This window comes from Podarcis vaucheri (genome assembly GCF_965113315.1).
Source record: "Podarcis vaucheri genome assembly, chromosome: 13".
In the NCBI taxonomy this organism is placed as follows: Eukaryota; Metazoa; Chordata; class Lepidosauria; order Squamata; family Lacertidae; genus Podarcis; species Podarcis vaucheri.
In genome coordinates, this window is record NC_138751.1 from 7,429,073 (window position 1) to 7,453,250 (window position 24,178).

At 50.6% G+C, this 24,178-nt stretch overlaps 1 protein-coding gene across 5 annotated transcripts in view; it reads left to right on the top strand.

The window, feature by feature from the left end:
* Positions 1-23,747, top strand: part of CDH24 (cadherin 24) — a 33,233-nt gene extending 9,486 nt beyond the window's left edge. For 3 of the 5 annotated variants that reach the window (XM_082195888.1, XM_082195890.1, XM_082195889.1), the window contains exons 2-12: positions 2,718-3,025; positions 5,183-5,477; positions 8,884-9,003; positions 11,125-11,292; positions 14,673-14,863; positions 15,770-16,023; positions 16,169-16,305; positions 17,224-17,345; positions 17,902-18,016; positions 20,225-20,473; positions 22,186-23,746. In XM_082195888.1, coding sequence (XP_082052014.1) covers positions 2,807-3,025; positions 5,183-5,477; positions 8,884-9,003; positions 11,125-11,292; positions 14,673-14,863; positions 15,770-16,023; positions 16,169-16,305; positions 17,224-17,345; positions 17,902-18,016; positions 20,225-20,473; positions 22,186-22,700 — 2,385 coding nt within the window. In that variant the 5' untranslated portion in view covers positions 2,718-2,806 and the 3' untranslated portion in view covers positions 22,701-23,746. Of the gene's footprint in view, positions 1-2,717; positions 3,026-4,780; positions 4,952-5,182; positions 5,478-5,974; positions 6,277-8,883; positions 9,004-11,124; positions 11,293-14,672; positions 14,864-15,769; positions 16,024-16,168; positions 16,306-17,223; positions 17,346-17,901; positions 18,017-20,224; positions 20,474-22,185 lie in introns of those variants that run through there. The other 2 variants (XM_082195891.1, XM_082195892.1) reach the window with 2 other exon arrangements.
* The last annotated feature ends 431 nt before the right edge of the window (positions 23,748-24,178 follow it).

Below are 24,178 nucleotides of genomic sequence, written 5' to 3' on the forward strand. Positions count from 1 at the left end.
AGGGACGTGTGGGGAGAGGAGGAAGGGGGAAAGGGGTGGGTGCATGGAGGAAAAATGAGCTTGGAGATGCGCGGATGGTCAGAACATTTCGCATCAGGGGTACATGTGTGGATGGTAGACTCTGGATGGTTGGCAACTAGGAACTCCACGAAGAGGCCCTAGTGGTTTTGTGGTTTTGGAAAGATGGCTGCACCCAAGGAGTGCTTTTTGTATGCTTCGGGGCTGGGGCTTCCCTAGGCAGGGAAGAGGAGCGAACCCCATAGACCCGAGCAACAAAATGGCTCTATTGCCAAAACAAACTGGGCAGCAGTTCTTCAGGGTTCCAGGCAGGACCTGTACCTGGAGACACCGGGACTTGAACCTGGGACCACCTGCCTGCAAAGCAGATGTTTTCCCGCTGAGCTGCGGCCTCTTCTTTGTGACCTAGGGGCCCTCGTTGACCTCAGGGCTGGTCCAAGCCGTTTTGCTGCCTGAGGCGAAGGACAAGATGGCGCCCCTCCCCACTCCAGCGGAGCTGACTTCAGTGCCAGCAACGGAAATAGCATCCTCCTGACAACCCGAAGGCAGCAGACTATTTTAGGGACGCTGGGCTGGCCCATGTCGCTTGCACAGCTTGGTCCTCCAACAGAGAGCAACACGGAGGGGGGCCTTCAGAAGGAAGCTCTAGGAAGCAGAGGTGGCGGCCCTCCGCACCTGCCCCCTGAGGCGGTCTCCTTTCTCCGCCCAATGATAGAGCCAGCCCTCTTCCTCCCCATTCATTCTTTCCCGTTCCTGAGTCAGACCCCAGAACTGTGTTTAGGCTGACACTTTTGTCGGTGGATGTAACTTTCACGAGTACAGCGCACGTCACCCGGGATCCTGAAGCTAGGAGGACTAGGTTGCGACTTAAATGTTAGGAATAAGTGCTGTTTGACAGTTCAGCTCGCTCAGAAGGCAGTGGGCTTTTCTTCCAACTGTACGATTCTATGATTTGTGGCAGGCTGACACCCTAGGCACAGAAAGACCCAGAGTTTGAGATCCTAGGTCAGAAGGAGTAGTACCTAGGAAGCTGCCTTACGCTGAGTCAGGGCAACTAGGCCAGGCTTGCCTGCACTGACTGGCAGCCGTTCTCTAGGGTTTCAGCCTCTCCCTACCTGGAGATGCTAGAATTGAACCTGCAACCTTCTGCATGCAGAGCAAATGCTCTGCCACTGAGCCACGACCCCGTCTCCGTCGTCACGCATAAGTAGTATAACCTCCAGTGGGACCGATTTACCCAGTGCTGAACTGGCCTTCTGGTACCCATAATAGGTAAATCTGTCTCCATTAAATGAGCCTTTTCCTCTTCTCCGCCACCAGAAGCAGCTGAGTTTCACCTGTGGAGTAGTTTAGGAAACCAAGGGTTGAGCCGAAGAACCCGCAAGCACCTGTGATACTGGTTTTGTTCTTAGCTTTCCCATTTCTGCCTTCATATAATTTTAATGTTTACTGTGAACCGAGAGGTGGGGAACCCACGGCCTTCCAAATGTTGTGGCACTCCGGTTCCCATCGTTCCCTGATGGTGAGCCATACTAGCCACAAAATCTAGAGGGCCACAGGTTTCCCCGGTCCTGTTTTAAACCGCCCACAGAATCCTAGCTAGGAGGTGGTCCGCAAATATTGCAAATCAATAAGAACAGAGGATGCTGGGATGAGGTTCTCAGCTCACACGCCAGCCGAGCAACATCCGCAGTGGAGTGCCAGCCCAAAGATTGCCTCTCGACTCGATCGTTTGCTGCGTCGGGCGGTGCCAGTGCAGTGTGCACCCGAAGACGTGCAGAGTGTGGCCCAGGCGGCTCCCTTGCCTTGGCTTCACCCTTCCCTGAAGAGAGCCAGTGTGGTGTAGGGCTTACAGTGTTGGGAGACCAGGGTTTGAATCCCTGGCAGATGGTTCCCCCCATAAGTCCAATTTGGAGCCCATGGGTTAGATCCAGCAGGAGGCCAGTTCTCTGCAGATGTCTTGTAGGACTGTGGGCAACGTTGGCTGGCTTGCCTTGGGAAGGGATCCGGGAGGCTAGGAGGGATTTGGACTAGGTCTTGCTCATGGGTAGCAATGGGGAGACCTATAGTCCATTTGGGGACAGTGTTTGGCCAAGTGTGGATGTGTCTCCTGGTCTACCTGTTATCAGTTATCATTTGTAGATCTGGTGTCTGGTTCTCTTTGGAAGGCCGGGAAGGATTTCGGATATCTCTGACCCATAGGCTGCAGTTGGTAGACCTGGGGATCTGACCTTGTGGGGTGACCTTGAGCTGGTTGCCACCCCTTAGGCCAGGCTTCCTCAACCTCGGCCCTCCAGATGTTTTGAGACTACAATTCCCATCATCCCTGACCACTGGTCCTGCTAGCTAGGGATCATGGGAGTTGTAGACCAAAAAAACATCTGAAGGGCTGTGGTTGAGGGAAACTGCCTTAGGCTGACCCCCACTCAAGACAGAAGTGGGATCCTTGGAAGGGAAGGTGGTTGCAAATGCCATAATAAATAAATAACTCTGGCACAATCGGACGGGAATCGGAGAAAGGAAGAGGACCGGTGTTCTTTATGGATTATCTGCATGAATCAGCCATTTATTCTGGACAGGAGTGGATGGCGATGTACGTGATTGGAAGGATGCATCTGACTGGCAATGATACCTAGTCTTTCTCTCCCTCTCTCTCTCTCCCCTTCTCTCTCCCCCCATCTTGCCCCCCATGCACCCAGATCCACCCAGATGGGGTAGCTGTTCCTTATGGGCAACGCAGATGAGCAGCGCCCCCCGCTGCAGGAGGACTGAACTGCGGGGCTGAGCGATGGCCAGTTTCCTCCAGCTCCTGCTGGCCTGGTTGGGAGGCTGCGGCTGTGCAGGCCGCCTCATGCCGCCCAGCCAGGGTGCCAGAGCCGGGTCCCTGCGGGGGAACATGTCTCAGCGCTGGGAGCGCCCGCTGATGAGGTCCCGTCGCAGCTGGGTCTGGAACCAGTTCTTCGTCATTGAGGAGTACGCCGGACCGGAGCCCGTCCTCATTGGGAGGGTGAGCTGCAGGACGGCTGGGCCCCACACTGGCCGGCGTGGGGGGCTGAGGAGGCAACGAGGGGCAGCCTGGACCTATGGGGCGCAACCCTACCTTTTGCAAAGGGATGGATCCCATTTGTTGGGCCCACCAGACCTTGCGGCATGGTTTGCAAGGCCGGTTCAGCCAGGCTATCTGCCCTACATCATTTATGTGTGGGGCAGGGAAGAGTGAGACTCAGCCCAAAGGATGTTTCCTGGCCACAGCGGATCAGCGGACTGGAAGTGCCTGCAATGCCGCTTTCAAAGTGCCGGGCGAGGGAGACAGTGTGGAGTAGTGATTAGAGCGCTGGACCTGGGTTCAAATTCCTGTTCAGCCATGAAGTCCACTTTGGGCCAGTCGCTATCTCTCTGCCTAATCCATCCCACAGGGTTATTGTGAGGGGGGGGATGGAGAGGGGGAGACGTATGGGTGCTACCTTGAGGTCTTTGGAGAAAAGGTGGGAATGCAATAAGATTTCCCGCAGCGCTATTTCCGGCAGTGCTTTGAACTTCTGACAGAGACTTGTGGCCACGAATGAGGAATCTGCGGCCCTGCAGATTTTGCTAGGACCCAGATCCCGTCAGCCCCAGGCAGCATGCCCAATGGTCAGGGATGATGGGATCTGGAGTCGCAGGCAACCTTTGGAGGGCCACACGTCCCCCACTCCTCCTGCCTAAACCCCTTGAGGTTTTATTCTGAAGTGATTTTAGAATGAATTGATTTTAGAATGTATTTCAATTAATTGATCATGATTTTATGTAAACTGTGTTACTTTTACTGTTGTTAGCCGCTCTGAGCCCGGCTTCGGCTGGGGAGAGCGGGATATAAATAAATTATTATTATTATTATTATTATTATTATTATTATTATTATTATTATTCCTCCTTTCAGGCTCCTGCCTCAGCCCTTCTCCTCTCTCCCTCATTCCTGGACCCTCCTTCCCTACGCCCTAACAGCCCACCCCAATATTGCGGAGTTTTGCGCTTGGAAGCAAGCGCTCAGGCCTTTTTTTCCAGAATTCTCATCTGCACAATAGCTTTCTGGAACGGACTCAGGGAAAATGATGTCTAAAAAAAACAAAAAAAAACACACACAAAAATTTTCCCCAGACAACCAGACTGAAAGCCATTTATTGCACACAGGATGCAGAAACAATATAATATTCATTTCTGACTGGCTTTCAGTCAAGAAGTCCCTGGCTCGAATGGCACCTGAGCTGTGAACTAATTTAGACACGCTGCATTTATCAGCCTCAAAGCGCAGTACGGTAATAAATGAGCAAGTTGGTCAGCGGAGGGGATGGGAGCTGGCGCAAGGCAAGATTCTCGCACCTGAAGATGTGGGCACACAAGATATATTGTTCCTTGAACACTGGATTATTGTACATGAAAAAGCAGTCTTGCTTGTTAAGCCACCTCCGCCCCAAAGTGTTATGATACCATTTTAAACAGGCGTGGCTTCCCCCAAGGAATTATGGGAATTGTAGGCAGTTACAGGTGCTACAATTCCCAGAGTTCCTGGGAAGAGAGATTGGTGGTTACGCCACTCTGGGAAATGTAGCCTCGGGAGAGGAATAAGAGGTCTTCCGAACAACTCTCAGCACACAGGATTCTTTGGGGAAAGCCACGGCCGGTATAAAGTTTTATTATAGCACTTTTAACATAAGGTGTGAAAGTAGCTTTGGTAACCTTGGCCACCTGCCCAGCCCATCACTTTGATTGGAGCAAGTCAACCAATGGTAGCCAGGGAATGCTTGGCATTAGGGCAGTTCAGCCAATCACCGCCAGCGGTTTCATTGCCGCTGCTCCCACCACCACCACCCAATCCCTTACATTAGGACAGCGTTCACCGCCCTGGTGCCCTTGGGAGGTTTTGGACTACAACTCCCAGCAGCCCACCTGTTGTGTATGTTGAGATCTAGTTGAGATTCCCCCGTTGCAGGGGGTTAGGCTAGATGACCCTCCGAGTCCCTTCCAGCGCTACAGTTCTGTGATTACTTCGGCTCCCATTAGCCTCAGCTGTGTTCGGCTGCTGCGCTCCAAAACTCATGGTTGGCAAAGGCTGTGTTAGGATTATAGATTTTAATTTATTTTTTTTACAGAGTTCCATATCTCTGCTCTCTTTTTCCTCTGACAGCTTCACACCGATGTGGACCGGGGCGAGGGCCGCATCAAGTACGTCTTGACCGGAGAGGGGGCCGGCACGGTCTTCGTGATCGACGAGAAAACGGGCAACATCCACGTCACCAAAACCTTGGACCGGGAGGAGAAATCCCAGTATACGTTGCTGGCCCAGGCTGTGGATCGGGCCTCTAACCGGCCTTTGGAGCCGCCGTCTGAGTTCATCATCAAAGTCCAAGACATCAACGACAACCCGCCGGTCTTCCTCCATGGCCCTTACCACGCTACTGTGCCCGAAATGAGCAACGTGGGTGAGTTCAGTGGCCTGGCTGGTGGAGTAACCGCCCTTAGCTGACCCTATGCAGAGTACCCTTTTTGATAAGAATTTATTGAGCCTTTTCCTAATGCAATAATAAAAAAAACAACAACCCGCCAAATTTAAACAGAAACAGAAATGGAAAAAAGAGGAAGGCGAATGCAACGTCCTCTCTCACAGGTGGATCTTAACCCTTGTCTCACACAGGAAGAGGTGGACCCTCCCAGCTTTCAGCTGGGACCTTTCCTTTCTTCTCCCTGTCTCCCACCCTGGGAGGTCTTCTTCCCTTCCCTGCTGCAGCTGGAGCTCTTTGGGCTGGAAAACGTCAGGAGGCAGAGCCAATCTTAAGGCCCCCTCCACGCCCTAAAGTGCTGCGATGCTGCTTTAAGCAGTTGTGGCTTCCCCCAGAGAATTCTGGGAGCTGTAGTTTGTTAAGAATGCCGAGAGCTGTTAGGAGGCGCTTATTCCCCTCACGGAGCTACAATTCCCAGAGTTCCCTGGAAGAGGCCTTGAGATCGGTAAACCACTCAGGGAAGTGTTGCTTATTGGGGAGAGAGTCTTCTAACCACACTCCTGACTCTTAGCAAACCAAAGTTCCCAGAATTCCTTGGGAGAAGCCATGACTGGTATCATAACGCAGAGCATGAGTCCTACCTACATGAATCCTTCCTGAGTCCTACAAGGGGCAACACAGAGAATAAGGAGGCAGAGGAAGCTCACAGGTGGGGTCACCCTCTGGGCTGGATGTAAGAACATGAACAGCTCAACGCCACTGCGTGGCGAGCTTCCCACAGGTATGGGGTTAGCCTTGTGTAAATATGGCAGGCCATGCGCTGTTGCCTCCTGCATCTGGAACATGTCCGTGTCTGGACCAGGGACCAGCGCACCCTTCCTTTTAATGTCTTCTTGCTTCCCCACACAAGAGAGGAGCCATGGGACGGGAGAAGGCTGTTGCACCCGAATCTTGCTTGCATGTTTCCCACAGACATCAGGTTGGCCACTGTTAGAACAGGATGTGGGCCTAGTCCAGCAAAGTAGTTCTTATGTCCATATGAAGGAAACTGGAGGAGGGAAGAGGAGCCTGCAGAGTCTCAGAAATACAAGTTCCTCCCCTTCCTGTTTCTTCCTGGGGGGGACATTATGGGGGGAGATTGCCCATTTTGCTGGGTGCTCCAATTCCTCCTGCCCCAGAGCATACAGGTGAAGAGTTTGAGGTGAAATTGTGGGAGCTATTTTAGATGGCCTCCTGAGCCACCCAAATATCTTGGGTTGGCCCCATGTGCTTTTAAGTGTGTGAATGGCACCCCCAGATGATGATTCAAATCAGAACCAAGCTTGAAGCCGGGTTGCACTCCTCACATGACATTATCCTACCACTGATATGCTAGATTTCCTGTTGCACACCATGCCCACCAAAGTCCTGCAGGGCCCGACCCTCCCTGAGGCTGGTAGCCATTGATAGCCCTCTCCTCCAGGAATTGTCCAATCCTCTTTTAAAGCCGTCTGAGTTGGTGGCCATCATTGCTTCCTGTGGGAGAGAGTTCCATAGTTCAACGCTGCACGAAGAAGTCCTTTCTTTTATACAGTCATACGTCGGGTTAAATATGCTTCAGGTTGAGCGTTTTCAGGTTGCATTCTGCGGCGACCCAGAAGTAACGGAATGGGTTACTTCCGGGTTTCACCACTCACACATGCGCAGACGCTCAAAATGACATCACACGCATGCGCAGAAGCGGCGAATCACGACATGCGCAGATGCGGGTTTCGTTCTGCTCAGGATGCGTACAGGGCTCTGGAATGGTACCTCGGGTTAAGAACTTAATTCGTTCCGGAGGTCCGTTCTTAACCTGAAACTGTTCTTAACCTGAAGCACCACTTTAACTTATGGGGCCTCCTGCTGCCGCCGTGCCGCTGGAGCACAATTTCTGTTCTCATCCTGAAGCTAAGTTCTTAACCCAAGGTACTATTTCTGGGTTAGCGGCGTCTGTAACCTGAAGCATCTGTAACCCGAGGTACCACTGTATATCCTGAATCTTCCATCATTCAGCATCCTTGGAGGTCCATGAGTTCCCATGTTCCACTTCTCTTCCAAATCAAAAGTCAGAAGCGCATGTTGACTTTTCGTATGCTAAGTGGACGAACTGCCCAGCCTCAGATAAATCTACCCCCTCTGTGTTTCTGCAGGAGTTGTTGATCTCGGCGTGCCTCCTAACTGGAAGCAGACGAGGCCTGCAACTCACAAAGGGAGGTAACATGTAGCCCAGGCTTCATCAAACTTGGCACTCCAGATATTTTTGAGACTACAATTCCCATCATCCCTGACCACTGGTTCTGCTAGCTAGGGATCATGGGAGTTGTAGGCCAAAAACATCTGGAGGGCCACGTTTGAGGAAGCCTGGTGTAGCCTCTTCTCAGGACAGGCAAATCCACTATGGCTGCGTACACGCTGTTCCTTTAAAGCACATCTGAAGGACATTCTTTTCCCCAAAGAATTATGGGCACTGTAGTTTCTTAAGGGTTGCTGGGAACTGTAGTTCAATGAGGGGTGAGCTGCGGCTCCCAGAATTCTTTGAGGGGAAAGAATGGGCTTTGAAGGCAAAGTGTGTGCACAGCCTGTGCCTCTTTATTGGGCCTGATTGAACGCTCGAGTCACGCCCCATGCTGGCTCACAGCCGAAATTACCTATTCCCCTGCGGAGGCTGAGTAGAATGAGACACGGCCAGGGTGGTGAATCATACAGAGACACAGCAGGGAGCCTCCCTTTATGGGGTGAGTACTTTGGGAGGAGGGTGGAGACAGGTACTTCTGATGATTTAATAGTAACTTTTCAGGGTTGTGGGATTTGGAACGACAGCAGCCACGCTGCAGCCTGCCAGAGCCTTGCGTCTGCAAGCAGGACTCTTGTGAAGAAGCTTGGAGGAGTTCTCATCTAGCATTCCGTTTGGAGATGCTGCTCTTTTATATTGTTATTTTGGCATTTTACAGGTTGCTCTTAATGGAGAATACATGTTGGATTTTTATGGCTGTTTTAAGATGCTGTTTGCCTCCCTGGGGGGCTCTTGTGAGCAATTTTTAAAACGTAAGCCTGGCAGGTAGTGCAGGTGGTCTTCCTTATTTTTATATTTTAAAAAAACTTATTTATGGTGCCTAAGATGGCTTTCAGTGTTTTTTTGGTGAATTCTCAGCTGTGCCGGGATCCTGCTTTTCAAACGCCTTACGACTTTGCTCTTTTTGACGGGCCTCCAACAAAATAGCAGCACTATGGCCAAGACGGAAACTACGTCTCTGTGCCAACAAGACCCTTCTTGAACTCTGACCTGCCGACTCTCGCAACCAGCATCCTCAATAACCTGTGTGTGTTCGGTTTTTCTTTTTTCTGTTAATCTGCCCCGTTTCTCCAGGTACGTCCGTGATTCAGGTGACGGCCCACGATGCGGACGACCCTGCCTACGGGAACAGTGCCAGGCTGGTCTATACGGTACTCGAGGGGTTGCCATTCTTCTCCGTCGACCCCCAGACGGGTACACAACGGGGAGGAGGGGGGCAGGTTTGGGGGTGGGAGGGCGATGGTGCCAGTGTCGCCCAATTGCGAAGGGAAGAATGCGGCAAGAGGCCATTGTTGTGCGCTCTTGGGGACTGGGGCAAGTGGGCGGATTTGTGATTTGCCGTGGAATGGCAGATTGGCTTGGAATCACAGAGATGGTCATCAAAGCTGATAATGGAGAAAGCTTCTTCAGCAGGGAGTGCGACACTCCCTTCCTTGCATTTCGGAACAACTGGTTATTAATAGGCCACCCTTTCTCAACTGGGCATCCTCCAGTTGTTTTGAACTGCACAACCATGCCCTCCATATTTGGAGGGTGCAGGGTAGGGAAAGGCTGCAATAGGCCAAGTTTTAACGCTTGGGAATGATAGAGCCCCTTACAGATGTTCTTTTTATTGGGCGTTTGTTATTTCAATACTGTGTGCACCTGCAAATATTTTGGGTTGATGCCCTGCCTCGCTTCCAACCAGCGCATGCCCTGTAACGTCCTGCCGAAATCCTGTAGCTTTACATACCACCAATGCCCTATTAGTGGGTTTGTTTTTTTACTTCCTTTTGTCGTGTTGCTGCACAGGAGCTCCCGTCCAGAAAGAAATAACGTGGTTAACATTCCCGCCGGCGTGGTACCTATTTATCTACTTGCACTTGACGTGCTTTCAAACTACTAGGTGGGCAGGAGCAGAGACCAAGCAATGGGAGCTCACCCCGACGTAGGGATTTGAACCGCCGACCTTCTGATCGGCAAGCCCTAGGCTCTGTGGTTTAGACCACAGTGCCACCCGCGTCCCAACTAGTGTGCCATAGGGAAGGTTTAAAGGTGCTGTCATGCAGCCTCATAGTTGCCCCCTTCTTCTCTGCAAGTCTATCCAATCACCAGTGACTCATCCCATCAACCTCCATCTGTTTGTCCAGCTTCATGGTCACGTGAACAACAACCTCTGAATCTGTTGAGTCGGCCACCTGTCTTTACATTCATCCAGATCATAGTGCCTCTACTCAGTGACTCTGACCAGCCCTGCTTGGCTTCATCTGTCACTTCCTGAAGTGTAGGTGTGTGGCCCCTTGTGCCCATGACATCCGCTCTGTGTGATCTGCCTTGTGGCTCCAGTCAGCCATTTCAGCTCAGCGGTGATTTCAGCTTGTGGAAGCTAGCCAGGGCTCCATACCTAGCCTAGCATCCCATCCTTGTCTCCAGTGAGGTCTAGGCGGGTTCCCACGAGGCAAGACACAGTGATAACAGCAAGAACCTTTATTGAACTACATTACTGGGAAACAGAGGCAAAGCAACTGCCTATATACATTTCTGAAAACCTGGGCCACTCCCACTCCCAACGTGATTGGCTGTCTAAACTTCCAAACTGCGAATCACGACTCAAGAGTTGAATGGCCAATGGCAGAGGCCCAAATCCTGTAATGTTCTGCGATTGGACAAGATGTATCGAATCAGAACACGGGAGCTCAGAATCCTTAGTCCAGACTCAAGTTCAGGCAAACACAGACCACTGAATACATAACACTTCCTTCCCTTTAGGTGGAGCTAATTGAGAGGATGGAAGGGAAATTTGCAGGGTGGGAATCTATCATCTGTCTGTCTGTCTGTCTATCTATCTATCTATCTATCTATCTATCTACAGTGGTGCTCCGCAAAACGAATGCCTCGCAAGACGGAAAACTCGCTAGATGAAAGAGTTTTCCGTTTTGGAGGTGCTTCGCAAAACGAATTTCCTATGGGCTTGCTTCGCAAGACGACAATGTCTTGCGAGTTCCTGCTGGTTTTTTTCCCTTCCCCCCCTTTTTCTAAGCCGCTAAGCCGCTTATCAGCTGATCCGATCAGCAGATAAGCCGCTAAAAGCCGCTAAAAGCTGCTAATAGCGCTAATAGCGCTAATCCGTCAATGGGCTTGCTTCGCAAGACGAAAAAACCGCTAGACGAAGAGAATCACAGAACGGATTCTTTTCGTCTTGCGAGGCACCACTGTATCTATCTATCTATCTATCTATCTATCTATCTATCTATCTATCTATCCTGGTCCTTCACCCACTGCTCCTTTTGCCACCCTCTCTCTCTGATACTTCTTCTTCTTCCTCCTGCGTTTTAGGTGTGATCCGGACAGCGACCCCCAACATGGACCGGGAAACCCAGCAAGAATTCCTTGTTGTGGTTCAGGCCAAGGACATGGGGGGCCATGCCGGGGGTCTCTCAGGAAGCACGACTGTCACTGTCACACTGAGCGACGTCAATGATAACCCGCCTCGCTTCCCTCAGAGTAAGTTGGGAATGGATAGTCAGCATCAGACCTTGGTTCTTTCTATGGATGCGGCCGTATTTTCATGCGCAGGGTAGAAAGGCTGGTGTGGGGGAGGCTGTGGACAGGACATGCCTGCCACTTTACAGTGGTACCTCGGGTTACATACGCTTCAGGTTACATACGCTTCAGGTTACAGACTCCGCTAACCCAGAAATAGTACCTCGGGTTAAGAACTTTGCTTCAGGATGAGAACAGAAATTGTGCTCCAGCGGCGCGGCAGCAGCAGGAGGCCCCATTAACTAAAGTGGTGCTTCAGGTTAAGAACAGTTTCAGGTTAAGAATGGACCTCCGGAACGAATTAAGTACCTCACCTGAGGTACCACTGTATTGGGGGAACAGAGGATTTTAGAGGTTGACCAGAAACTTCAGATTTTAATAGAAAGCTGGGATTGGACCCAAGTTTGCAAAGTAAAGCAAAGCAAAACCCACAAAAGAAAGCAACAATTCCTAGCCTCCCTAGCCACTTTTGCTACTCGTTTCCATGTTACAGTGGTGCCCCACAAGACGAATGCCTCGCAAGATGAAAAACTCACTAGACGAAAGGGTTTTTCGGTTTTGCATTGCTTCGCTAGACGAATTTCCCTATGGGCTTGCTTCGCAAGACAAAAACGTCTTGCGCTTTTTTCTTAAAGCCGCTTGAAGAGGCGCAGTTGCGACGGACCGTGCTTCGCATGACGAAAAACATCGCAAGACGAAAAGACTCGCGGAACGAATTATTTTCGTCTTGCGAGGCACCACTGTAGCTTACTAAATCTGAGCTGCCAGATAACTCAGAACTAAGGACTTGCTAATCAAAAACGTTGTATCTGAGCTGTCTACCGGCAAAATTGTCTTGCTTGGTTCTTAACTTTGTTAAGGGGAGGCAAGATGTTCCTGGGACAGGTTTTGCAATCTAATTGGATGTTTTGTTTACGGTTTAGCCTCGGAGACTAGCATATTAAACGTTTTTAATGTAACCACACACAAAACTGCAAAGAAACGCAGCTCACGCGCTCACAAGGAAACCTGCGACACCCTCAGACATTACGTTATCCTTGACGCTAACGATTGTTGAAAAATATGTAGCAGGCGAACAAATACTGTAAATGTTTTAAGAGCGTGATTATGAATTAATGCAGGATGTTGCAATGTCTTCCTTTCATATTCATGATGTGTGAAGTCGTAGGGGAGAAGGAAGATCAGGAAAGGAGACGATGTTTCTTGAATAATGAAATCCGGCCGGTCTGTTCATGGCAGTCCACTCACCCTTTCCTGCTTCTCATGTAGTCCCAGTTTAGCGGGGCAAAGGACTGAGCAGGGCTGCTTGGAGCACAGCAAGGGTGCGCACACTGTACCTTTAAAGCACATTCGAAGCACATTCCCCTCAAAGAATTCTGGGTGCTGTAGTTTGTCAAGGGCTGCTGGGAAGTGTGACTCAGTGAGGGGTAAACTGCACTGCCCAGAATTCTTTGAGGCAGGGGAATGTGCTTCGAATGTGCTTTCAGGGTACAATGTGTGCTTAACACAGTCTGAATCAGTAGCTGCTACTTTGCAGTGTGTAGATGGGTGTGTGTGTTTAAAATGACTCAAGTCAGAGGCAGCCTATTGAAGCAATGAATTAAAGTGACAGGAAAGGACTTTCCGACTAAACATCAGGAAGTGCTTTCTGTCAATAAGAGCTGTTTGACAGTGGAACGGTCTCCCTCGGGAGCTTGCAGACTCTCCTTCCTTGGAGGTTTTCAAGCAGAGGTTGGATGGCCATATTAATGATGATGATGATGATGATGATGATGATGATAATAATAATAATAATAATAATAATAATAATAATAATAATTTATTTGTACCCCTCCCATGTGGCTGGGTTTCCCCAGCCACTCTGGGCGGCTTCCAACCAAATATTAAAAACAATACAGCGTCAGACATTAAAAACTTCCCTAAACAGGGCCGCCTTCAGTTGTCTTTTAAAAGTAAAATAGTTGTTTATTGCCTTGACATCTGCTGGGAGGGCGTTCCGCAGGGCAGGTGCCACTACCGAGAAGGCCCTCTGCCTGGTTCCCTGTAAACTCACTTCTCGCATGGAGGGAACCGCCAGAAGGCCCTTGGCGCTGGACCTCTGTGTCCAGGCTGGATGATGGGGGTGGAGACGCTCCTTCAGGTATACAGGACCATCTGTCTGTCATGGATGCTTTAGCTGAGATTCCTGCATTGCAGGGGGTTGGACTAGATGGCCCCTGGGGGTCCCTACAATTCTATGATTCCATGACTCTATGATTGGGTAGTCTTCAGCAGAGAATTGGTGTGTACGCACCGTGCATTTAAAGCACATTCACACACACAAAATCCTGGGAACTGTAGTTTAAGGGTGCTGGTAAATGCAGCTCTGTGGGAAGTAAATTACAGTTACCAGGATCCTCTGAGGCAGGGAGTGATGTGCTTTCAATGTGGGCTGTGCACACAGCCTACTTTTTCTAGTGCAATAATTTCTGCTCGTGCAACAGAAATCTCCCTCTGTCGCCTGTCCCCACATTCACTCTGAAAGGTTCAGGCAGCCCTTAGGATTTAGGGTGCTGGAGATGCAAAGAGGTGGAGGGAACGTTCTTTCATATGTGGTGGACCTGTAAAAGGGCAAAAGAGTACTGGGAAATGATCCATAACGAATTGAAAACAATGTTTTAAAGTGCTTTCCCCCCCTAAACCAGACAGAGTCCTTTCTGTTGGGGATAATTCAGACTGAGATTCCCAGGTGTCAAAAAAGGTTATTTATGCATGCTACAACTGCGGCCTGTGTTTTGTTAGCCCAAAAATGGAAAACAAGCGAGTTCCCAGCTAAAGAAGAGTGGCAACTTAAGCTGACAGAATATGTGCAGCTTGCGGACTTAACATATAGAATAAGAGAACAAGAAGAACATACATTTAGAGAAGAATGGAAAATGTTTATTGAATATATGGGGGCAAATTGTGTACACTTGAAAACTTTGGCAGCCTTAAGATAAATTCAACTGTGTGAGTAACTTTTGATGGATGTAATAATGGGATACTGAATGGTTCAGTTTCCGTAAAATAGGCAGGGATTTATGATATGCAAAATGAACCGTGGAAAGAGAATAAGGAAAGTCATTGATGTTTTAAGGATGTTTAAATGAGTATTTTAAACTGTAAAACAGAAAATATAATAATAATAATAATAATAATAATAATAATAATAATAATAATAATAATAGATAGATTTAGGGGGACATAGAGGGAGAGGAGTGGGAAGGTTCTGCTGGTTAGCCAAAAGTCCTTGCTTTGTTGGCTGCCGCCCATTCTCTGGCATACACACACCTGTTTCCCTGCACTTCCTTCCCATCCCCCAGGCTCCTACCAGTTTTCTGTGGTAGAGACTGCACCTCCCGGCTCTGCCGTGGGGCGGTTGCGAGCGCACGACCCCGACGAAGGAGAGAATGCTCTGCTGGCCTACAGCATTCTGGACGGAGGAGACGGGGCCGAAGCCTTCGCTATCCACACCGATGCGCTGGGACAGGACGGGATCATCACAGTGAAAAAGGTTGGTGGAGGCGCCCCCAGTCTGGGGGTACCTTGAAATTAGGGGAGCTCTGATCCTCCTTCCTTCCTCCCAGGGACCACCCCCTCCATTTGCCCCGCAGGCAGCAAAAGATGGGAGCTGTGGGTTCTGAAGGATTCAACAAGTTCATGGAGGGGAAGACCACTGATGATGATTTCATATATTGAATTTATATACCACCCTATACCTGGAAGTCTCAGGGCAGTTCACAGAAAAGATCCCAATATATAAAATCAAAATAAGAACAAGTAACACCTGCCCCCCCAAAAGAGCCACATTTTAAAATGTCAATCAGGTCAACCAAAGGCCTGGTTAGAAAGGAACGTTTTTGCCTGGCGCCTAAAGGTGTATAATGAAGGCGCCAGGCGAATTTTGCTGGGGAGAGCATTCCACAGATGGGGAGCCACTGCAGAGAAGGCCCCGTTCTCGTGTTGCCACCCTCCGGACCTCTCGAGGAGGAGGCACACGGGCCTCAGAAGATGATCTTAGGGTCCAGGTAGGTTCATATGGTCTTTGAGGTATCGCAGTCCTGAGCCAGCAGACCACTTTTATGTTCTGATGTCCTTTAAAGCAACGGAATAATAAGTCCTAATGTCCCAGCAAATGTGGTCACCAAAAGGATGCTCAGGAAAGTGGGATTGATGAGACCTGGAACTGGCTGCTAAACTGTCAGCCTGGACTGAGCGATACTGAATACTCAGTAGACGATGACTGACAGAGGCTTCCAGCCTTGCACCTGAGTTGTAGCTTCACGGCCCTGACTGTCACTATTCCGCTTCCGCAAGCATCCCCACTGCCGTCTTTTGACACGGGTCTCCCCGTCCCATAGAGCTCCCCTCCCTCTTTCCCTCCGGTTCCCCGCTCTAACTTGCCCAAACCCTCCCGCAGCCCCTCGACTTCGAATCGCGCCACTCGTACACCTTCCGCGTGGAAGCCACCAACACGCTCATTGACCCCCAGTACATCCGCAAAGGCCCCTTCAAGGACATGGCCACTGTCCGCATCACGGTGGAGGACGCCGACGAGCCCCCGGCCTTCTCCCGCTCCGACTACCACCTCGCCGTCTACGAGAACAGCCCCCCGGGGACCCTGCTGGGCAAGGTGACAGCCGTGGACCTCGACTCCCCCAGCAGCGCCATCCGGTAACGGCAAGCGGGGGGCCGCAGGGGTGGGGTGGGGACTGTGCAGATTAGCATCTGCCTGCCTTGTGTGTGAAAGTTACAGTTGCTCCGTTTGTACCTGGTTGCCACGACAACCTGATGCCCCAGGTTCCCCCCCATCTTCTAGATACTCCATCCTGCCGCACACGGACCCCGAGCGCTATTTCAGCATCAACCCTCAGGACGGGACCATCCTGACCTCTGTGCCTCTTGACCGGGAGCTCTTGCCCTGGCATAACATGACCGTGGTGGCAACAGAACTTGGTAAGGGACAGGTGGGTTTGGGGAGAGCCAGGTGGGTGGCTCTGGGATACGGTGGCTGGGTTTGGGGTATTCATTTGCGGGTCGGATTCCCCCCCGTCGACAGACACCACAACCAATGCTTTTATTCCGCAGTGTGCAATATATATGCCTATTTCCCAATGGGCAAATATTTACTCATTGTCTCTCTCGCTCTCTTTCTCTCTCCGTGCATCGTTTTGCATGGGATGCACTTCCTCCTTTGCGCCACCTGCCTCGCGCACTTTGCTCCTTTCTGCCATCTTTGTCCCGTGTGGCTCCTTGCTTGTCGTGATCACCGCGCACGTCTGATGTGGCGGCGACGCACTCCTCTGCGTGCCAATTCTGTGGCCTGCGCGCCTTGCTGTGGCTCCGTTGTTGCATGGCTGTATACGCCGGGCGCAATGCGGCTGCTTGATCGCGTGCATCTCCCTACCCCTGTGTAAACGCGGCACGCCATGCGCTGGCCCCTCCCTCTCCTTGGATCTTATGGGGCTGTGTGTGTGTGCACGCTCTAAAATGCTGTATTTGCATGGGTGACAATTTCTGTGTACCTGCCTTGTGTTCATTTTTGTGCAACCTCCTAACTACCCCACCTTATGGTCCGCCTGGCATGCGCTCCTATGCCCCCTCTTTGCCTGCTGTAATCTCTCTGGTCCTATGGCTTCGTATGCACACTTGTCACATGCAACTGCCCTGGCCTGGGGCTGCTGATCTGTACGGCTTTCCCCCTTTGCAACTTAAACATTTTTCAATTGGGGGGGTCCTGGTGAATTTCCCGTTGTGTGTCCCTCCGTGTCGCCTGCATTCCATTCCCGGCACGTCCCGTGTGGCTTTTCCTCGGCCGCCTCACGCTGTGTGTGGGCTGTGTGCTTCTCCCCATCCCCCCGCTCTTGCCCCCAGACAGCCCCACACAGGCCTCCCATGTCCAAGTGGCCATCCAGATTCTGGATGTCAACGACAACCCACCCCAGCTGGAGCACAGCTACGAGCCGTTTGTCTGTGACAATGCTGCGCCCGGCCACGTAAGTGCTACCTGGGACCTGCTACGGGTAATAACGCCCACCGGTTTGGCTATTGGGGTGGAGCTAGGCGGAACATATTGTTATAGGAATGTACTAGATAAAATTTAAAAGAAATATACAGTAATATGAGTACATTCATTTGTAAAAAAAGGAATATACAACGGGATAGACATGTAGTCCAGTGTGTTGGTAGGTATATGATTTGGGGGGGGGGGTTGTCTTTGTTTTTCCCCTTTGTTTTTCTTTTCTTTTTTCAGATATATAAAATTTGTATATAATCTCGGTATACATGTTGGAAAATATATTATAATAAGCTCTGTAATGTAATATGACAATGTTTACCAATGTAATATATGAATGTTAAATAAATAAAACTGGGGTGGGGGGGAGGGATGGAGCTAGGCGAGGAGGTTGCAGCATAGCTGTCAACTTTTCCCTTTTCTTGCAAGGAATCCTATTCGGAATAAGGGAATTTATCTTTAAAAAAGGGGAAAGTTGACAGCTATGGGTCGCAGCTTGGCTCCGTCACCCCTTTCCTTTCCCCTTCTCCCTCTAGTTGGTGCAGCTGATCCGAGCGGTGGATCGAGATGAGGATGGGAACGTGAGCCGCATCATAATCCGCTCCCCCCTTGGGGCCAGGGACCCAAACGTCACTGTGCGAGACAACAAGGGTGAGGGATTGCTCTCAGGTGTGGCTTTCTCAAACATCCCAGGCGGTTGGCAGGCAGTCTCAGATAAAGCTGGTCATCTAGTCCAGTGGCCTGGGAGGTAGTGAGATAATCTAGGAGGGGGGGCACTAAGAGGCAAGGGCTGGGGGGCTGGTTGGTGGTAGTGGCAGCTGGAGGTGTAAATGACAATCGGACCTTGAAACGCTGGTATCCCTGGATCTAGTTCATCAACTTTGCTGAATTAATTAAACTAAATAGTTTTAATTGGATTTTGAATACATGTGCAATGAATCGTTACTGTTTAATTTTATTGTGTTATTATCTTCCTTGGTGGGTCGTGCCGACTGCTATTCCGAATGGTGCTTTTTGTAGGGCAGGGGACATTGGGCATGAGTTTATGGAACCAAGGAGCGGGGTGGTGGTTTGGGAACCACAGATCTCAACTCATTTCAGAACAGTTTCAGATCTGAATTGGCCTTGAGCTCTTCCAGGAGAGGGAAAAGGGGACTGCAACCTTGCTTCTTTAGGTTGATCTCTCTGTGGCTTCTGACACACCATCAACCATGGCGTCTTCTCTGTGGGATGGGTGTTGGGGGCACTGCTTTACAGCAGTTCCAGTTCCCCCGTGCAGGATCATCTCGGGAGAGTGGCATTGGAGAAAATGCTCCTCAGCCTTGGCATCTATGTTTTGGGGTGCTGTGGGTCACCCTTTCCCCCCTAATGCTACTTAGCATATGAAACCCTTAGGAATGCTCACCAGGCGATTGGTACCTACAGTATGTAGCCTCTGAATTGAGAATGGCCAGGCAGGCTCTGAACCACCATCTGGCCACAGTGGAGGGCTGGATGAGTGCCAACAAACGGAGCTTAAACCCTGGCAAGACAGAGGCCCTGTGTGTGAGTGCCGCCCACGTCCAGGGCATAGTTCAGTTACCTGTTGCGGACAGTAAAGGAAGGAACAGGTATATAGCCTGGGGCTGTGCTGGATCCATCTTTGTCACTCAAGGCACAGATGGCACCAGTAGCTGTTACGGTTGTTGTTTGTCGCTAATTAAATTTCTGTACCACCCTTCGTCCGAGGACCACAGGGCAGTCTGCAATATGAAAACACACAGAAAACATACCATAACAACAAAGGGAAATAATAACCTTGACACACAGCTTCAAAGACCATAGATTGTTTCATTAGCCAAAGTCTAGGAGTGCCTTTGACCACATTTGGTTGCAGCTGCTCCTCGGCGGACATAGCTTGGTTGCCGTGACTTTGGCGCTGAGAACCTCAAGCGTGGATTTCCACAACGTGGTCTCTATGTGGGGCTTCCCCTAGAAGGGGCAGCCGGCACAGGATACAGCAACTAGGTTGACCCAGGGCATCCCATCAACACCTCTGCCACACAGGCTGCCAACACGGGCGCAGTTCAAGATTTGCCTTTCGGCATTTAAAGCCCTAAGCAACTTGACTGCAGTTCCTGCACTGCAGGGGGTTGGACTACATGACCCCTGGGGTCCCTTCGAACTCTACAGTTCTGTGGTTCTAACTTGAGACCAGTACAGTGGTACCTCGGGTTAAGTACTTAATTCATTCCGGAGGTCTGTACTTAACCTGAAACTGTTCTTAACCTGAAGCACCACTTTAGCTAATGGGGCCTCCTGCTGCCGCCGCACCGCAGGAGCGCGATTTCTGTTCTCATCCTGAAGCAAAGTTCTTAACCCGAAGTACTATTTCTGGGTTAGCGGAGTCTGTAACCTGAAGCGTATGTAACCTGAAGCGTATGTAACCCGAGGTACCACTGTATATCTGAGGGACCCCACTGCCTAGCAACTGCGCTTCTCAGATGGGGAGTTGCAGAGAGTTGTGTGCTTAGCCTGTTGTACAAACTAGGCTTTTAGTGTTGCAGCTCCAGCTCTCTGGGATCAATTACCAGCTGAAATAAGACCATCGCCTAGTGCCAGGATGCTTAGGTGCCTACTGAATCCATTTTTGTTTAGGAGCGCTTTCCCCAAGGGGTACCCCAATCATTTATGGAATATCAATTTTATAGCTGAAAAAATTGCTTTGTTTCTGATGTTTGTAGGGTGGCCTTACTGTTTTGAAGGGTTTGTTGATATTATGATTTTCAGAGCTCTTTCTCTCTGTGAGTCTTAACACCGCTTTATGCTGCGGTCTATAAGTTTGTTCCCCTAACCGCCTTTCATCTTCTCCCTCCCCAGATAACTCTGCCTCCTTGCTACTTCGTGCCGCCCGCCTGCCCACCCAAGGCGGGTCCCTGCTGGTGCCGCTGGAACTGGTGGACGGGGGCTCTCCCACCCGCACAGGCTCCCCCACCCTGACCGTCAGCATCTGCCGGTGTCGACGCGATGGGGCCATGCACTCCTGTGGGGCCGAGGCCCTGGGCTCCCCGGCAGGCCTCAGCACGGGTGCCCTTCTTGCCATCCTCGCCTGCGTGGGCACTCTGCTTGGTGAGAAAGAACAGGGGCTGCACTCAGGCGGCAGAAATGGGGGCTGCGAACTGGGGAGGGGGGAGGAATTCGGTTCCTGGGGGAGGAATCCGGTTCCTTCCGCACTCCAGTGAGAAGATCGGCAATTCACACTTCTGCACCAATACGCAAACTGAAACATAGCTAAACTTCAGAGTTCACGCTTTTCAGAATTTTGTGACGCAGTTCACCAAACAAACAACTGGTGCAAACATGTTTATGTCAGGGGGAAGTGTGCGAAAAAATGTTACGTACAGAAATGCATTGTGTTGGGGGGAAATTGCTTGCGGAATTTTGCATCGTAGCTAAAACTGCGTGCAAGAACGTAATTATGGGAAATCTGCGCTGGAACAAATTTTCGCAAGGATTTTTAAAAATTGCAATTTACTGCAGAAATGTTGAGAAGTGAATTTAAGAGCGTTTTTTTAAAAAATGAGTAACTGCAATTGATCGATTTGCCCATCCCCACCGAAAACCCAGTCAGGGCAAGGGTAGATTTTCAGAATGAGTGGAATCAATGATTCCTGGAGATGGAGTTTCAAAACTAGGAAGAGGCTGTTCATCTAAATCTCCAATGTTTATCTAAGGATGGATCTCGGACAACAACAACAACAAAAACCCAACAGCTTGAAATGTGAACGTGGGCTTCTGTTAACAGTGCCAGGGGTTGAGACAGAATCCTGGGGTCAAGAGCAAAGCAGTAGAGTGAGCCACTCTTATGGTATTCCAAGAATGTGGGCCTTGCAGATCAACTGAGCTCAGAAAAAGTCACCGAAAAGATCTGAGAGCAGAGGCTGGGCGCCAAGGATGGGTGTCAAAACTGAGCAGAGGACCTCCAGAAACATGGAGGGTGGACTTCTTTTTTTAAACTTTATTCCAAAACCGAAAAAGAATTACAAACATCAAATTCAAAATCCATATTCGTTTTGTAACATAAGCCTATTACATAGCTGACTAAATTAAAATGTACCTATTGCTATAGACTTCCCTTTGCTGTATATAAATGCAGCACAATTAGAAATATTATATTAGAATTTTTTATAAGTTCCCCTATACCCCCCACTCCCCTTCACCCATGTGTGATGTCAAAAAATTTTTACTTCTTCCATCTTGTGTTGTTGTAATTATGGAGGGTGGACTTTGAGAATGAGCCTTTTCTACCTCCACTGAAGATGGAGTGGAGAACAGCTCTGTTGCACCCCGGTGCTCCTTGTGGGTTTCTGGCCGCTGTAAGAACAAGATGTTGGACTCGATGGGCCATTGGCCTGGCCTGGGAAGGCTCTTATTGTGTTATGTTCTTCTGATTCCACAAGAAGCGTCCAACAAGGCGTATGGGCGTGTGTGGTGATGAAAGCCCTTCTGTTTGTTGTGCCTTGCTAACGCCTGTCCTTCTCCCCAGAGAGCCAGTGTGGTGTAGTGGTTAAGAGCAGTAGACTTGTAATCTGGTGAACCGGGTTTGATTCCCCGCTCCTCCACATGCAGCTGCTGGGTGACCTTGGGCTAGTCACACTTCTCTGAAGTCTCTCAGCCCCACTCACCTCACAGAGTGTTTGTTGTGGGGGAGGAAGGGAAAGGAGAATGTTAGCCGCTTTGAGACTCCTTCGGGTAGTGATAAAGCAGGATATCAAATCCAACTCTTCTTCTTCTTCTTCTTCCCCTGCTTCTTTCTCTCCGTGCCCACCACCCGCCTCCAGCCCTGGTGCTGCTGTTTGTCGCCCTCCGGAGGCAGAAGCAGGCGGCGCTGCTGCCTTTCGAAGAAGAGGACGTCCGCGAGAACATCATCACCTACGACGACGAGGGCGGGGGCGAAGAGGACACAGAGGCCTTCGACATGGCCGCCCTGCAGAACCCCGACGCTGCCCCTCCACCGCCTCAGCAGCGCCGCCTCTTCCGGCGGGACGTGCTCCCCCGCCTGCACTTCCCGCCCTCCTTGCCGACCCGCCTGCCCCCGCAGCCCCACGACGTGGCCAGCTTCCTGGCGGCCCGCCTGAGCGAAGTGGACGCCGACCCCTCCGTCCCCCCCTACGACTCCATCCAGGTGTACGGCTATGAGGGACAGGGCTCCTCGGCCGGCTCCCTCAGCTCCCCGGGGTCCTCTTGCGCGGGCGACAGCGACGCCGGAGGGTACGAGTACCTGGAGGAATGGGGGCCACTCTTCCGAACACTGGCTGAGCTCTACGGCACCCCAGAAGGGCCACCTCCAACCTGAGGGACCTTGAACCGGGAAGGGGTCACATCCACAGAACAGCGCGGCCCTCCAGTCCTCTCTGTCCCTGTCGTGTTGCTTGTTGCTTTCTCCCTTTTGGTTCGCTCTCGGTTTCAGCTTGTCTTCTAGACATCTCCTGTCCTTGTTTGCGTCGCCTCCCTGTAGGCCGGGGCGGCTGGTCTGTGGCCTTCCAGATGTTTCTGAGTCACATCAGTCCCACCCGGCATGGCCGGCAGTCAGGGATGATTGGGGGGGCTGGGCTGTGGTTGTTCAACATCTGCAGGGCCACAGGTTAGCCACCCCAATTATTCTTTCAGTGCGTCTTTCATTCTCTCGCGGTTTTCCCGCTCCCCAAATCTTTCATGTTTAAATTACTTTGACTTTATTTTGGATTCTTCTCTTCCTTTCTTCAGCTACTTTCCACTTCCAGCTTCCGTCATTCCTTACTCTGTTCCTTTAGACGTCCTCGATTCCCTTTCCATTTTGCCACTTTGTCATTTGTTCAGCCTTTAAACAAAAATGTTATGGGTTGGTTTGGGTTGGTTTTTTTTTGGTCCCCTCTGTAATTCACATTGTTTTCTCTTCATTTTGCTGTTACCTGTGCCGTGTTTATTCTGTTTTTGGTTTCCGTTCTTTTCTTTCCCCCCTTCTCCTGTACAAAATAACTCTATGCATTCATTTTCTCCCAGAATCCTTTGGTACCAAACTCCCTCCCTACCTGGACCCTAACAATCCAGTCTTGCCAGCATGGATTTACCTCTCATTCAACTTGCAGCCCCCCCAGCCAGGGCAGGGCTTCTGACCTCACCACCAGCACCCCTGCATGGGCTCCCAGGAAAATGCGTGGAGATGGCAGCGAGGGCGGAGGACGAGATCTGGCCTCTGACCTCTGGACAAAGCCCTCCTCTCCTGATACCGCAAAGGGACTTTCTATAGCCAGGACAATTTTATTCTAGGGAGCTAAGGCATAATCGGTGTTGGGTGGGGGACATCCATGTTATAATTTCGTAATAAACAATTTATTTTCTAAAAAAAAAAAGACGACTGTGGATTTTCAGTTGTGCGTCTGCCTGAGCGAGATGTGAACAAGTTAGCATGTTGTCGTTGGCATCCGTATGTCTCGAGAGACAATGGAGTGTGCCTCTGGGGGTGAAGTCAAACCACTTCATTAGCGGTGACCTCCCCAATACGCAAGTCTAGGCAGTGTGTCTGGAGGTGCTGGGCTGCCCAGACGACAAGACTCCCCTCTCAGCCTCGCTGATGTGGTCCAAAAGAAAGCAGAGCAAGACATTTGGCACCAACTTGGCTGCAAGAGTTGCAGGAAGGAGTACAAGGCACCATCCAACTGCCTTGGGGTCTCCGCACTGGATTTGTGTAGGGTTTACTCGTGAAGATATCCCACAAGGCAGCAGAGGTTTAGAATTAGTTTTCCTTCTCCTAGATGGGCTACCTTTCCACCTGCCCCTTTTTTCCTCTACAGC